Source organism: Olea europaea, chromosome 15 (genome assembly GCF_002742605.1).
Source record: "Olea europaea var. sylvestris chromosome 15, O_europaea_v1, whole genome shotgun sequence".
In the NCBI taxonomy this organism is placed as follows: Eukaryota; Viridiplantae; Streptophyta; class Magnoliopsida; order Lamiales; family Oleaceae; genus Olea; species Olea europaea.
The window spans coordinates 1,023,443-1,039,613 of record NC_036251.1 but is presented as its reverse complement, the minus strand read 5'-3'; the positions used below and the strand labels follow the sequence as shown (position 1 = coordinate 1,039,613).

At 34.2% G+C, this 16,171-nt stretch overlaps 2 protein-coding genes across 3 annotated transcripts; one reads left to right on the top strand and one right to left on the bottom strand.

Annotated features, from left to right (window-relative positions):
* Window positions 1-37: 37 nt before the first annotated feature.
* On the top strand, window positions 38-4,052 carry LOC111409771 (tRNA (guanine(10)-N2)-methyltransferase homolog). Its single transcript, XM_023039794.1, has 6 exons — window positions 38-430; window positions 1,120-1,331; window positions 1,758-2,075; window positions 2,430-2,504; window positions 2,817-2,891; window positions 3,356-4,052. Exons 1-6 carry the CDS (start codon window positions 226-228, stop codon window positions 3,902-3,904), a joined length of 1,434 nt encoding a protein of 477 aa, XP_022895562.1. The 5' UTR covers window positions 38-225; the 3' UTR covers window positions 3,905-4,052.
* A 3,610-nt stretch (window positions 4,053-7,662) lies between these two features.
* Window positions 7,663-8,722, bottom strand: LOC111409769 (NAC domain-containing protein 104-like). 2 transcript variants are annotated; one of them, XM_023039793.1, is made up of 3 exons: window positions 8,484-8,722; window positions 8,153-8,406; window positions 7,663-7,936 (listed from the first exon to the last, which is right to left on the bottom strand). In XM_023039793.1, the coding sequence occupies exons 1-3, from the start codon at window positions 8,644-8,646 to the stop codon at window positions 7,904-7,906; spliced, it is 450 nt and encodes a 149-aa protein (XP_022895561.1). In that variant the 5' UTR covers window positions 8,647-8,722; the 3' UTR covers window positions 7,663-7,903. The 2 variants fall into 2 exon arrangements, with proteins under 2 accessions (XP_022895561.1, XP_022895560.1); XM_023039792.1 differs by having other exon boundaries at window positions 7,663-7,944; window positions 8,484-8,720.
* Window positions 8,723-16,171: the final 7,449 nt, after the last annotated feature.

Genomic DNA, 16,171 nt, shown 5'->3' with positions numbered 1-16,171 from the left:
CCTCGAGGGTTTTGGGTTTTAGAAAAAGGAGATCAAATTGTTGCCACTCGCCGTCACACACCGGACACGGGCCTTAACATCGTCTGTGCTCGCTCCACGCGCCACCACCTCCACCTCCACCACTCTTAACCACCACTTTAGTTTCTCTTACGTCGTCCTATAGACTCTGATAGCACTCACCCTTCGTAGAAGTAGTATTCATTTCCTTACAGTACAAATTGCAGTATGTGGTATCTCTGCGTATTCTACCATAGATTACTGGAATATAGAAAACCCGAATTTGAATCTCTTGCAGGACTCTTCGGTGCATTCGATGGAACCACCACAGGATTGTTGGAATGGAAGCTTCCGGAGGACCACCATCCCGATTCACCTTTCCATTTCGTCAATATTCCTTCTGAAGAAATTGCTCGAAACATCGCCAGTCGAAGTAAGCATTTGCATGTATACCTATGCCCGCACAAATACATAGTATTTTTTGTGCTGTAAAAATATTCTACTATAATTAACTTTTTCGAATTGGAGGCTTGTATGATGTTTGCTATTGAATTAAGATGAAACTTTGGTATTGGTTGAATGAACTCGTAACGGAGAATAGCTATGATTTCTTTCACTTTTGCATTCATAGTTTGTTCAAATTACAATGCTTTGGAATAGAGTTAAGATGGTCAATATTGAATTCTATTAGTTATCTCAATTTCTTAGCTTTCTTTTATTTTTTATTTTAAGATGTATTCTAGGGTTATTGCTTTTGCTAATTTTTTTAGTAGACATGGATTACTGTTGATTTATTCAAGAAGTCAAAGAAAGGGTTGGTTGTAAGTTAAAATACAAGCTCATAACTGTTGATTCACTAGCTTACCCAAGTTTATTGGGGAAAAGAATTAGCTTGTTGCTGTATATAATGAGATAGAATTTCTTCATTTCATACCTATATATTAACAGTGATATATGCTTAATTATTCCTTCTGGTGTAAGCGGAATTTGTTAAATACTCTGACATCTAAGTTGATGCGCTAACATGCTTTCGTCCAGCATTTCAGCTTTTATCTTCATGCTGAGATATTTGGAAAGAGTTTTGAGGATAAATCTCATGCCTTGGCCTCTTTGGGTGTGCAGGTATTCTCGTGAAGGGAATATATGAACTGTGGGGGGATGGACAAAGTTTTGAGGAATTGGAAGAGGCTGTCAAAAGTTATCCAGATGAACGGAAGTTGCCATACTTGTCACGTGACAGTACTTTTAAGATTAATGTTGAGAGCTTTGGGAAGGTTATCAGCTTTGAGGAGCAAAATAACCGCCTTCAAAAGCTAGCATTTGTTCCTTTTAAGGTGTAATTGTATTTGATTTCAAGTTGATTATTATTAACTTAAAAATACAGTAACTCAAGTAAGTAAAAAAATGTTTAAGGCAAGAGCTAACTTAAATTACTGTAATATGCAATTGCTTCAAGATGACTTGGGCTGTTAAATGTTATTAACGGAGACTTCAATATTATGAAAGTTCTCTACTTATTTATTTCTTTATTTTTATTTTTTTTTGGGTCTTCATGAACCTGGATGAAGTTAGCATGCTTCTTTGTTTTTCTTTTTTTCTGATTAAGTACGTGGGTGTTCATGTTCAGACTTTAATGTTTACTTTCTGTTACCTGATGGCAAAGATCAGTTAGGTGCCTGAGGAGATTTGAACTTTTCTGTAGATCTTTTTGGATACTAATATTGTCAATTGTTGCTAACTGATGACTCGATATATTTCAGGGGCGGGTGAATTTGAAAAAACCTGATCACAATTTCTTTCTTATGGATAATGACGATTATGGATCTGAGAACGGGCTTCCACCTATTGTGCATAGGAGGATCTTTTTTGGTCGGGAAATTGGCACTGCTGATAGGAAGATCTTGCAAACCTATCAATTAAAAAGCCGCAAATATCTTGGCCCAACAGCAATGGATGCAGAAATGGCTTTCTTGATGGCAAATCAAGCACAAGTCAGAACTGGGAAATTGGTCTATGACCCTTTTGTTGGCACTGGAAGCATTCTGATCGCAGCAGCTCATTTTGGAGCGATGACAATGGTTTGTGATGTTCTGCAAAATTTAGCCTTTTTTATCCCTGTTTGCACTGTTTAAGATTATTGAATGATAATTATTTCAACTGATTATTGTCAAGTTGTCATTGAAATTATCTAGTGAGTTTTTGGTGCATCTGGTAAAATCATATTTTTGAAATGTTATTATGTGCGCCAATGCTGGACCTGCTTGCTAATAAGAAAGTTTGATTATTGATTATTGGAGGAATCATGGCAAAGGTGCCAGTGAATAACCAATAATCAAGTCCAAAAATTATGACACTTTTATTTCTCAATTGTTTGTTTAATCAAATTAGTCAGAGCTGATTTTGTTCCAGTTTCACTAATGTGAATATTTCAGGGTGCAGATATTGACATTCGGGTAGTGCGTGATGGCCGCGGTCCTGATTGTAATGTCTGGAGCAATTTCAAGCAGGTGATTTATTGACTTCTTTTTCTCCATGTTTTTGGATTACCGTGCTCTTGGAACTCTCTCTCTCTCTTGATGTTATATCACTATCTTGTCGTGCAAATGCTTTCCTCATCCCTCAGGGTCAAATTTATAACAATCTCATAGTACTATTGTTACGTGAATTCTGAGGGGAAATGAAGATATCTCATCGAGCATGGAAATGTCGTCGTCCTTTCATGTCCCAAAGAAATCTTATCAAATCCCATGACCTAGTTTGCTGAGTTTTTCATTTATCTGTTTGCCGTAAACCTGATACATGTTTCTGTTGCTTTACAGTATGGATTGCCAATGCCATTATCATTGTTAAGGGCTGATAATAACCTTCCACCTTGGCGTTCTGGATTAAAAGAGGTAATTTGACCACTTAAGTTGCTTATGCAATTTGTTTCCTCTTTCCATGTTCCTGCAGTTTGTTATTTTATGATACTATCTCCTTAATTTTCTGATTTGAGTGCTTTGAGTTCCAAGTGTTTCCAAAGAACATTCTACTGGTTCTGGTAATTACTTTGTTTTTGGGTTATGGGCCATCTACTGATATACCAGACTGAAAGAGAGGAGTATTCTGTTACAGATGGCATCAGTATTGTAGGCCAGCATGTCCGACTATGTCAACAAGGCCAAAGTCTGAATCGAAGCTTTATATATGGCATCAGAATCACACTCGTTAACATGGATTTAAGAATTTTGGACTAGTCGATTACTTGGTTACTAACTTTGTCAGGGTTGGATCTAACATTCCATGAGCTGTGATGTTCAACTGCTGCCATAAATTTCCTTGTTTCTTTTTATTTTTGAAATTTTAGTGCTTCTTGCAGATGTTTGATGCCATAATATGTGACCCTCCTTACGGTGTTCGTGCTGGAGGACGTAAATCTGGTGGCCGTAAGCTTTTGAAAGGCGTTGTTGCTCCCTATACTGTTCCCGATGACAAGAGGACTGGCCACATACCGTCTACTGCCCCTTACAGCTTAGTGGAGTGTGTGCATGATTTGCTTGACCTTGCTGCTAGGATGCTTGTAACAGGGGGTCGACTTGTCTACTTCTACCCTGTTCTTAGAGACAATGAATCCGTAGATCCCAATTTCCCAGAGCACCCATGTTTCAAATTGGTTGCTTCCTGCGAACAGATCCTTAGCTACAGGTACAGCCGGGTTTTGCTAACCATGATCAAGATTGCACCATACACTGAAGATATTGCAGAGGCAGCTAGGATTAAGCATTTGGAGTTCAAGGAAAACCATCTCAAGTGGTTAGAAGATGGTAACTTACGTTCAGCTGTTTTCGAGCCTGCTGATATTCATATTAATGGTTCAAGTGATGCAAAATTTGGTACAAAGCCTAAATACAGGGGAAAATATGTGTAAGTTTTACATTAAACAGCCAATTTTTGGCGGGATCTTTAGATTTTCGGCCTAGAATAGAAGGTGGTGTTATCTTTTAATACTGTAAAATTTATGCTGTTAAACACGCCATCAAAATATATTTAGTGAAAAGCTCTGCGTCGAACTTCAACCCCTTCGAGTTAGCTTTTCGAACTAGAAAACAATTAAATAGTCAAGACAGCCCAAATCGTTACACCTTTCGTGCGGTTGGAGCCAGCACATCCATCATAGTTAGCAATTGATGTTGTCGAGATTATCAAAATAAACCTTTCTAATTCAGTCAGCGAGTAGTCAGGCGAGATTCATTTTCCAACGAATGCCTAATTTAACTCCGTAGGAACTCTATTTCTTCTTGCTTTTCTACTCTTCATCCTCTTCAGTTTTGGTCGAGATTATTAAGATATTTATTAATCGTTCTTTTTTGTTTCGGCCAAACTAGTGTGCCAAACATGTCATTAGTTGAATCAAAAGCCGTGGCCATACAAAGTCATCATCCAAAGAAAAGCAAGTAGAAAGGTTCTGCTTGTGTCAATGTCAACATGATGTCTCTATCAATGAAACTTAAAAAACTTTATGAACAAGTTGAGATTGGGGCGAGGCATGTGTTGGTGCAATCATAATGACTTGCAATTTGATTTGGTCTTTTCCAAGCAAGGTCCAAACTCCTGAAAGTTTAATTAGTACATGGGGCTGACTTGCCTTCCTTTACAATTGATTAGAGTATATAGTACAAAAGGAAATTCGTCTTATACATTTACATTACTTCATCTCTCCATATCTCTCATGCTGCTGCATGTGCTGTCTTTCAGTGCTTACGAGCTTATTAAGCAATGAAATTGTTTTATTATACCCAAACTTATGCTTACTTGTAAATTTCATATGCAAGAAATCAATTGCTTTTACATCTATTTTTCTTTAAACTCATTTTCAACCACACATTCTTCTATCGAAATAATTTTATACGTAAACCCAAAATGTTTTTCTACTTTTTAGCTTCACATTTTCTCAAGAAAATAATTTGTACGTAAGCTCTAAACTTTTTACTACATATTCTCCAAAAAATCATAATCACCAAAATCATTTTTTCCCAAAAAATAAAAAAAATAAATAATAATAAATAATAATAATAATAATAATAATAATAATAATAATGGAGCTCAAACAAAGTATTAAGTTATTTCGTCCAATAATCATTTGGGATAGCGATACCTAATCTCGTGAACGTTACATATGCTTTGATATCACGTTAAATTACTTGGTCCATATTTGGTTTAGCTATTGAAGTGAACTAAATTTAGGTAAAGTCAACAAGTAACTTGAACAAAAATTTTTACACAATCTGCAATTTTTCGACAGCATGGTCCAATAACTTTAATCAAATCCACTAAAATCTATTTTTTATTTAATCGAAAGAGGAGCTTAATCTAAATGTTTGGGCTCATTTAGCCCCCGTTTGACATCTATTATTTCAAAATATAATTTTTCTTTCTTTTATTTTTAACAGCACGGTCTTTCATAAAATAATATTACATGTAAATAGAAAAAATTCAATTTTTTTAATCACATATTCTCCAAAAAATACTATTTTAAAATTTATAAATTGTAATAATGGGGGTAATAGCGACTCGATCATCTAGTTAGATTATAATTGAGTTCAAGCTCAAGTTAAGTTTTAAGCTACTTTTGTTGATTTGACAGTTCAAATAAAGTCAGCCGTTTCAAATCAGATTCGAACAATTTAGCCCCCGTTTGTCATCATTTAACAAATTAAATTGTTTTGTTACAATAACAATCTCCACCATACATTAATACAATAAAATATTCTACACAGAAATTAATAAAGTTTTTTTAAATTTTAACCACACAATCTCCAAAAAATACTATTGAAAATTTTATAATTTCTCCTATAATAGGAGACAAACAGACTCTTAATTTATTTTGTTAGATCTAATACACGTAATTGAACAATACATTCATATTCATTTACGTATATAACGTCTATTCGATTTAGATAAAAAGTCGATTTTTATTACATTTTGATTAAAAAAAATGATGAATTGTATGATTAAAAGTCGTGAATCTCATAAAATATATGGTTGTTGACTTTAACTTAAATTTTTAATTAAATCAAACGTGGATGTAAATGCAATTAATCTATTTGAAAATCCTTTGAATATATTCGTTCTTTGGACACTCCGAGGAATGGCTTAGTCGATTGTTTGCTCTACATATCCATGGCCTGGATGGACACAATAAAGAGTGTCACCTACCTAAGGTAGGTGCAAACAGTCGAACATTTGTCTCATCATAAATTAAAAGAGTGAGATTTTTGTTCAAGCAAACCTTAACTGATCCAATTATACAATTTTTTAATATCGAAAAGGATTCTTAACCAGAAAGTTACAGCAATAGTGTCTAGCCCTTGTTGATAGGTCTAAGGATTAGGGGACGGTGTAAAGTACAACATGGTACAATTTTTTAGTCAATTTTGTTTTTAGTACAAGAGGATTAGGATCAAGGAAGGTAAAATGATTAAATTATTAGTAATTAACTATTTTTTGACCAATACAACTTGCAATAGTCACCATTAACTTTGATATGCATAATGTGGAATGCAAGTTGCAAGTTTGGAAGATCTTTATATTTTGAAGAAGTGCTTTTTATTTAGGTTTGAATTCGACATGCCGAAAGCAACTTGTATGCTTGATTTGCACATGAAAGATCGAGATATGGCCTCGGACCACAAGAAAGGCTCTTTTGTTCGTTCTGTACTGTAGCCACTAGAAATTTGTCTGTCAATTTCTCTTATACTCAATTAAGAAGTTCGAATAAAGAAAGAAAATTGCCTAGTCTTGTAAACTTTGTGACATCTTGTTAATTCAAACAAGAACAAAAGTTTATTCACATAGTCTTAATTTTCTTTTACTGCTATTGTAACGGGGTTGCTTGAAAGATTAAAACCTCGTCCCTGAAGGACCGTGACATCTACCCCATGATCCCAGAGTCAAAAGTGACGCGAACTCGTGTTTAATTTTTTTGGAAAAAAAAAAGACTTATTAGTGAGAAAAAGACAAATTAATTTTAAAACAAAAAATAACATATTTTAAAAAGAATTTCATGCTTGCGTCACAATGACTTAATGCTTACTTTGTGATACAACTACCATATTCTCATCATACCATAAAAATGCTAAAAAAGGTTACTCAATATGAAGATCAAGATTGCCAAATACCACCCTACCACTCCCCACCCAACCCTCGACCCCACCCACTATCCCACAGAGTGGTTAATGGGCCACTCTATACCAGTAATCCCTGCACGTGACAGTCCCCCCAACAAAATTATGAAATTACAGAATTTTGAAGCAACATTATTGTGGCATATAGAGACATCAGTTTGATCCATCTTTATCTTAATGCGCAATTCATGTGGTCGATTATGCTGATGGTTATCTCCACGTGTCACTACTTCAGAATTGCTCAGTAAATAGTCCATGTTATCGTTTATCATATTTTGATAGAATAATGATATTTGCAGCGCTCACTACAACAGTCGCCCTACGTGGCATACACTTGGTAGGTGGTTATTTGATGTATTAATGAATAAAAAAAACTATCACATTAATGTATCAAATAATTACCTGCCATGTGTATGCCACGTAGGGCGACTACCACAGTGAGCGACTACGAATAGCATTACTCTATGTGATAAGCACATTTTGTCTAATATACATAAACATGTTGATAGACATATAACATAGATTTGCATTGAAGAGATTACATTTAATGAACTGATTACAACGTTTTTTTTTGTTTTTCTAAGATTGACATATTTAAAACATTCTACATTAAGGGTATGCCATTTTGGACCCTACTTTCTTGTATCTATTTTGGCAAACTAATCTCGTCGAGATCATCAAACGACAAGAAAACTTCATCCAAGCATGAAAGTTCTGTACTATCATCGTCGTCGTTATTGTTGTTATATTGTTGCACTCGACACACCACCCATGTACTATATTCCTTCAAGAAAATCAAAATAATATAAAGTTAAGTAGTAACTTTTCTTCCCACAATAACATAGCAACTACAAAGAAAATAATTTGACACATGCACGAACAAATACACCATATGGACATCAAGTACGAAGTGTCGGACAAACAATTGGCTAGATATCAGCTTCTTTCTCTTCTTTAATATATATATTGTATAGGGTTTTGTTTGTACTTACCATCTTTGAACTTCTTCTTCTTGATGAAGAAGAATCAGAGAACCCAAATTCCTGCATTATCCAATTTGTTTTAACACCCTGTGGAGATTCACCCATGTAAAATGCATAACATTTCTTCATGCCAACTTTTTGGGCAGCACTAGAGTATATTGGTTCATCTACACCCAAAGATTGCCAATATCCACTACCAGTTATTCTGGTTTGTGTCCTCCTGCTGTAGTAGTACCATTTGTTACCTTCACGCATTGCTTTGCCTGCACGCAAGATCAAGTATCTATTAACAAAACGATGATCTTCATGAATATAAATAGATTAACATAATTTATATTACCATCTAGTTCCCATGGATCATAGGGACGGAGGTCAAGATCAGGGATGATATCAGGGTGGTAAGGTAAAGGGGAGGCCTTTCGATGAAGGAAATGGACAACGAGCTCTTCATCACTAGGATTGAATCGAAAACCAGGTGGCAAGTTGAAATTGTTATCCCCCATCAAGTGTGTACTTATGCAGAAGTGAAAATGAAGATGTGGGGTTGTGGGGAATGGTATATATATATATATATAGAGAGAGAGAGAGAGAGAGAGAGACGTGAAATAGAAGGTGTGGTTGATCAGCAGCACCATCAACATTAAAGCATAGCCATTATTTTTTTATATATAACTGAGTGCCTTAATTCCAAGGCGGCGGGTTGGATATTTTCCAAGTAACGGGATTCGTTGGCAGTATTGGGAATGAGTGGGCGGGAGAGAGGGAGGAGGGTTAATATGTGCATGTATCTATTTTTGATATTTTGGAAATGGGGTATGTATATACTTGTTATTATGCCCATGTTTGGTGGGATTAAAATTTTTATTTTTATTTAAGTTAAAGTTAAAAATTAATTTTAATTATTTTTAACTTTTCAATCACAAATTTTATCAACTTTTATTAAAAATTGAGTTCAATCCCCCATCAGACTAAGGCTATATGTCTGTTTGGTGTGAATTAAATTCAAATTTTATTTTATTTTATTTTATTATTATTATTTTTTTGTAGATTTTGATTAAAATATATGAGATATATGGTTGAAAAATTGTAAATCCAACGGAATAGATTGTTTAAAATTAAATGTTGACTGTGACTTAAATTAGAATTTTAATTTCTATCAAACTGAGGTTATATTTGTTAATGTGGGCCATCATCACACTTATATTACCCTCTCAATGACCGATACTGAATTCCTCCCAGCCCTAGTCTAGAAAGAAGACTAAAGTCATTGGTTCAAATTTGATTAAAAGGCTTTTTTTGCAGGTGGAAATCGACTTGATCCTAACCCACAATCAAGCCTGCTTTCCTTGACGGGAGAATCCAGGCTATTCAAGAAGAATCGCATCAACTCATGACAATCCATCCTCGATCATCAACCTTGAACAATCAACGTGGCATGTTCCGTACATCTAGTTAAATATTTGCAAGTGGACAATTATGAAATTTTATTGCTAGGCATATTCTTACTCTGATACGATAGTAAATTTTTTATCTTTTAAACTTTTGAATTATTGAGTTATTAAATACATATCTTAGGTGGGGTATTTGATCTTAGGTGGAAAGCCCCACCATTAAGGAGTGTCCATAAACCAATTATGATCACAATTTATGAGATGCACAAGCAATTGGGTTCTTAGTTTTATCCCAAATTTTCATGGTCCCATTAGTTTTGATTCTTCGGTTGAATGTTAATTTCTTTTTCTGATCAAGAATGAGTTTTTACTTTACTCATTTTATAAACCACTTATTTTGGACAATGATGATGGAACAGGATCAATTAATTCAATGGATTTACCACAACCAACTTAACCAATAGGAGATTATAATGAGTATTATCTTATCTAATTAAGTCCAATAATAACATTCTTCTTCAGTTCAAAATGAGATCAATTGAGAAAAAGAGAAGCCCAAATGAAATTCTCTTCTTTTTGTCACTTGTGAAAGAGGGAGAACTCTACAAAAATATCAAAAATATCAATGATCGTTACTTTGGTATTTCACTGTGATCGATTTGCTAATGTCGTTTATTTGACATATTTTTTATAAATGAAAGGTTTTGACAACTTATATAATTAAGAACGTCAAGGTTCAAAAAACAACACAAATATCTCAAATTTTAATCGATACAATCACAATATCGTACCTTAATCATCATCACATTTCACTGGCATCATATCCTTGTGATATAACAATCATATTATCACGTCAAGATTATCCAAATCACGGCATCACCACACACCCTAGTCGAGGAGATCAAACATTATAGAATTTTTATACTTATGTCACCATATATTATGCTTATGAATATTTGCACTAGTGTAGTTGTACCCTACAAATGTCCAGTCCATTAATTCTCTCAAGTCCTGACAATCCATATAGCATAAATTTTGTACCTAGATTCTCTTTAACCATATCCTATCCCACCAATTCTTGGAGTTGTTATTGACACATTCTGCACAAAACTTTGTGCAATCAAGCATGTGAAACACAAGTACAGTGACTTTCGATGTACCGAACCGAACTAGATTAGACACGATAAACTAGATAAGTACTTAAAAAAATATTTCTAAGTCGTCACCTAAAATATTAATCTTGTTAATAGCATTCAAAATCTTTAGGGCCTTGCTATTTAAGAATTCCAAGAAGATGCCCTCACACTCGTACTATGTGTCCATTTCAAAGCCAACCCAAGTGCTTCTCGATGATTTACAACAAAATTTTATTTGGCTTCCAAATAACTCCATGCTTTTTTCATGGTTGATTTCTATGTGAATATAAATAGAAGGTTAACGTATAAAATCTTATTTTATTAATTCTTTCACACTTTATATATAACTCAATTCTATGAAACCTTTAATGCAAACTTGAAATTTTAAGCTCGTTGACAAGCTAGAATATACATAAATGACATAATTTTGAAGAGTTTTATTATTTAACCAATATTAATCGTCAAAAAAGTTAATTTAAAAATTCCCATTGAATTGACAATCACTTGCCTAGTTAGTTGATATATGATCTTACCAAATTCTACATCGTTCAATCTCAATCATGATTATTAATAGATTTAAGTATTCGTGCTCCATTAACATGCCATGAGAGCCGATATAAGCTTTAATAAGACAAAATGTTAGGTACCCTCATTTCCTTCAACTTGAAATAAAAGTAAAACTCCAATTTTCAAATTTAATTAGCTGCCGCAGAAGTTATACTATCAGCAGTTACAAAAAAATTGTACTTTGTCCATATCAGATACATTATAGCCGCAAAAGCAACAGTTTTGTTAGTCGGCCTCGACAAGGTCAACTAGCTTCATTAAAAAGTCAATGATAGTTCTGGAATCTGATCACAACAATAGTTGACGATGAGGTGGGACAAGGTGATGCAAATTTATTAATTATGATGTCCCTTCAAATTATGATAGTCAATGTGTGAGCTTAAACTTTTCTGTGGAGTCTAAACTTCCAGTTTGTTGGCTTGAGTCCCCTAATTCTATTTTCTAATAAAGTTAGGTAGGAGTGTCAGACGCCGACAAATACAAACACTACATCAAAAATGATCTATTGCAACACATAAAATGCAACACTCGGTAGTTAAGTATTGCTAAAAAGGTCCATTGCAATATTGGAATAAGTGAATGTTGCAATTAGTTAATGAAATTGAATTTTAGCAACATTTTTAAAATAAATGTTGTCAAAGATACTTTCCACGACGTTTTTGGAAAGTTGCGAAAAGTTTTAATTTTTGCAACATTTAAAAAACGTTGCGAAAAGTCTACCTTTTGCAACGTTTTTTAAACGTTGCAAAAATTAAAACTTTTCGTAACTTTCCAAAAATGTTGTAAAAAGTCTACCTTTGGTAATGTTTAAAAAACGTTGCAAAAGATACCTTTCGCAACGTTTTTTTAAACGTTGCCAAAGGTAGACTTTTTGTAATATTTTTAAACGTTGCAAAAGATAACCTACTAGGCCAGTAGTCCTTTAATGGACATTTTTTTTGGATTGTTGGGCCTTTCAATTTAGAAGCCCAAGAGAAAAACGTTGTAGGCCTAAACTACCAACTCAACCTCACCTCACCTCGCCATTCTCCATGCCTCAGTCTCGCACCTCTGCCTCTCGCCGACTTCAACTACCACAACTAGAGGTGGGCAAAACCCAACCTAACTGATGTAGATCGAATCTACAAACACCCGATACTAATAACTCAAGCCGATTGAACGCAAGAAACAAACGTTTTTCTTATTTCATGAATAACAAAAAATCATAGGAGACATTTTTAGAGTCTTAAATACAAAAAGAACAGATAATCTACTAGGTCAGCAGTCCTTTAATGGGCTGGGCTACAAAACGGGAATAATAAATACGAAAAATAATAAACTACAAAACTTTAAGTGTTGTTTTGACCTAATAAACGAATTCAAATGGTCAAAATCTATCATACTTCATAGCAAAGCTGTGAGTTCATCTAGAATCGTCGCGAGCTTTTCGGAATGAGGTTATAGGCCCAAAACAGACACCGTATGCAAAAGTTACGCCAATTTCTTCGAGCGCCGACCATCCTAGTATTTCATATATGCAAGTGTTTGTTCCTCCACACGAACCTTATCACCAACCCACCAAAATCAACCGAACCGAACCAACTCAATGTTTGGGTCGATTTTTGCTTATTTTTTAAGTGTGCTCACCCAAGCCTAGGTCCATTAGTTTTGTTTTTATAGGCCCAAAACAGACACCGTATGCAAAAGTTACGCCAATTTCTTCGAGCGCCGACCATCCTAGTATTTCATATATGCAAGTGTTTGTTCCTCCACACGAACCTTATCACCAACCCACCAAAATCAACCGAACCGAACCAACTCAATGTTTGGGTCGATTTTTGCTTATTTTTTAAGTGTGCTCACCCAAGCCTAGGTCCATTAGTTTTGTTTTGTTTTTTTTTTTTTTTTGGGTTTAGCCCATTCATTTTTGTGAGCAGCCCGTATCATCAAAATGTGAGCAGACCGTGTCCAAATAAAATTGACCTAACTCCATTTTTTGGCCCGAACAAAATTGTAATTTGAATACCCATTTATAATCCAAACCCAAACCTAAATTCCAATCCTTTTGATATTATCCATTCCATTTTCTCTCTCGCGTGGAGCCTCGAGGCTCGAGTCCCACTTGGACCCATGGGCGAATTTAGCACATGGCTGCAGCCCACTGTCTTTCAAGCCCAGATGAAAAAAAAAAAAAAAGGTTCGAATTGTAATGAGTTTTCCAAATTAGCCCACCAACAAATAAACTCAGTGGGCTAGCCCACTTCAAAAAAAAAAAAATCTTTAATCCATAGCCCACTAACCTAAATTTGTAGCCCAATAATACCAATAGTCATTACCCATTTCTGAATTTTGATTCATTTGTTCACATAAAATTCATTTATCTCAAAAAAATTTCCATTCTCATAAACCCACCATTCCTTTGCAAACCATTTCAAAGAATTCCCAAAAATCAAAAATTAAAATTCCTAAATCTTCACCTTGCCCTTGCCCGTAGCCGCCGCCCAAATGGGACAGCTGATTGCCGACTCACTGTCGGCCCGTGAGTGATGGACTCTCATCGATTCACCGCCTCACGCCTGGCTGCCAACTTGGGTTAGGTTTTACGGTAAGTAATTTACTAATTAGATTCTTAGAACATGAAAATCTTTCAATATATTTTCAATTAATTATACTTGGTTTGTTGTATTGTTTTCAAAAGGCAAAAATAAATTAATGGAATTTGTTCGAGAATGAGAAGTTGGAAACTTGGAATAATTAATTATACTTGGTATTTTGAGTAGTTATTAACTTATTATGTTTCCTGTTTGTCTTTTAATCATGTGGGAACTGAAATTTTGGATTGAGTTGCTAGAGACATTGAAGATGGAGGACTAGAGGTTCAAGATAAAATGGTTTAAATTCTGGCCAAATTCTTGGCTGCTACTCAGTATCCACATAATTCTTCATTCCTTGTTTCATATTTGCTTAAAATCTCTGTTTCATGAAAAATAACTCACACTTTGGTGCGGGAAACAGATGAGTAAGAAAAACATATGAAGCATTTTTAAGGTGTTGTTGGACAATAGGAAATCTTTGTCATTTTTAAGCCAATTGTTAATATGAATATTTATTTATGAAGAATTAGTATTCTTAGTTTTTTGGGATTTTTTGTTTAATTGTAGGTGAGGCATTTTGATTCTTTGAAGTACTGTGCTATTGTTTTGTATATGTTGCCTTGTCGGCTTAACGATATTATGACTGTGTCAACATGGTGGACAAGCACTTGTTCTTGAGTAAAAGAGTTCTTGTTTGCATAAAATATATGGATTTGATTATTCCATTTAATATCTGTTTTTGAACAATATAACTCAGTTGTGCTTTCTTTAGATATGCACGTGTGTAATTGAAGATCGGAACTATATGATATTAGTTTCTTCAATGTCCATTTGTTTATACCAGTGGTCACTCTGTCTGATGACTTTTTCCTTTGTTATTTTCCCTCTCTTGAAACAAGAGGTGTAATTCATTAGGTTGTATGGACTTGAAGCGGTCAGATTGTTTGTGTAATGCATAATGCAGTATTTTAGTTTTTAGTAAACTCTTGCTAAATTCTTGGTAGAACAAATGAGAATAAGTCATATTTCCTCGCATTGACTTTTACTTTCATTTTTTTTTGGGGGGGCTTTGAGCTATGATGCAAAACTGCATCTTTCTCTAGTGGTAATTAATTCTTCATTCCCTATTTCATATTTGCTTAAAATCTCTGTTTCATGTAAAATAACTCACACTTTGGTGCGGGAAACCGATGAATAAGAAAAATGTATGTAGCATTTTTAAGGTGTTGTTGGACAGTAGGAAATCTTCGTCATTTTTAAGCCAATTATTAATATGAATATTTATTTATGAAGAATTAGTAATTCTTAGTTTTTTGGGATTTTTTTGTTTAATTGTAGGTGAAGCATTTTGATTCTTTGAAGTACTGTGCTATTTTATTTTTTTTTTGTCTATGTTGCCTTGTCGGCTTAACAGTTATTGCTGTAAAATTATATTTTGATTGTCGTTAGAGCAATATCATTGATTGATTTATTTGGCAAGGTGTACATGCAAAGGCATACTTCTTCTTTGCCAAAGGAGAATTGCTTTTATACATAAGATATATTGCGTCAATTTTTTTATTTCTACTATTTCACCTTTGTCCTGTTGATATCTGTTAGTCAAAACTTAATCATGCACGTATATTTTTTGAATATTGCGATGTTCAGTTGGATAGTAGCTTTGCGTATAATGGACAAAGAGTGGTTGCACTTATCAAGGTTATCATCTTAAATTAGATTTTATGAACCTAATTACCAAATGAAAATAATTTCAATGTTTAATGATCATAAATATTTAGTCGTAGATTTTCAAGACCTTATAGCGATGGAGCACAGAATTTTGTTGAACGAGCTCATAAAAAATGCAATTCAGAAATGATAGTATGTCCTTGTGTTAAGTGTAGGAATTTAATGCATCATCATTATGATATAGTCTATGAACATTTGGTTATTAAAGGTATGAATCCTACATTTACTACTTGGGTATTTCATGGAGAGCAACCAGGTGCATCAAATCAAAATATTTTAGAAATGCCTGAGTCGAGTAGGATGTTTAAGGATTTCTATGCACAACATGATGTAGATCCTGAAAACCATCCCGATGGAAGAGATGAAGAGATTGAAAGTTTAGTTGTTGATGCTGAAACTCCTTTATATTCTAGTTGCAGGGCATTTACAAAGATGTCAATTTCGATTGCAATGTTTAAGCATAAAGCTTCACATGGATTATCAAATAATGGTTTTGATGAACTTATAAATCTTATTCGAGACATGTTGCCAGAGAATAATACACTTCCAAACTCATTTTACGAGATAAAAAAAACTTGTCAATACATTTGATTTTGGCTATGAAAAGATACATGTTTTCCTAAATGATTGTTG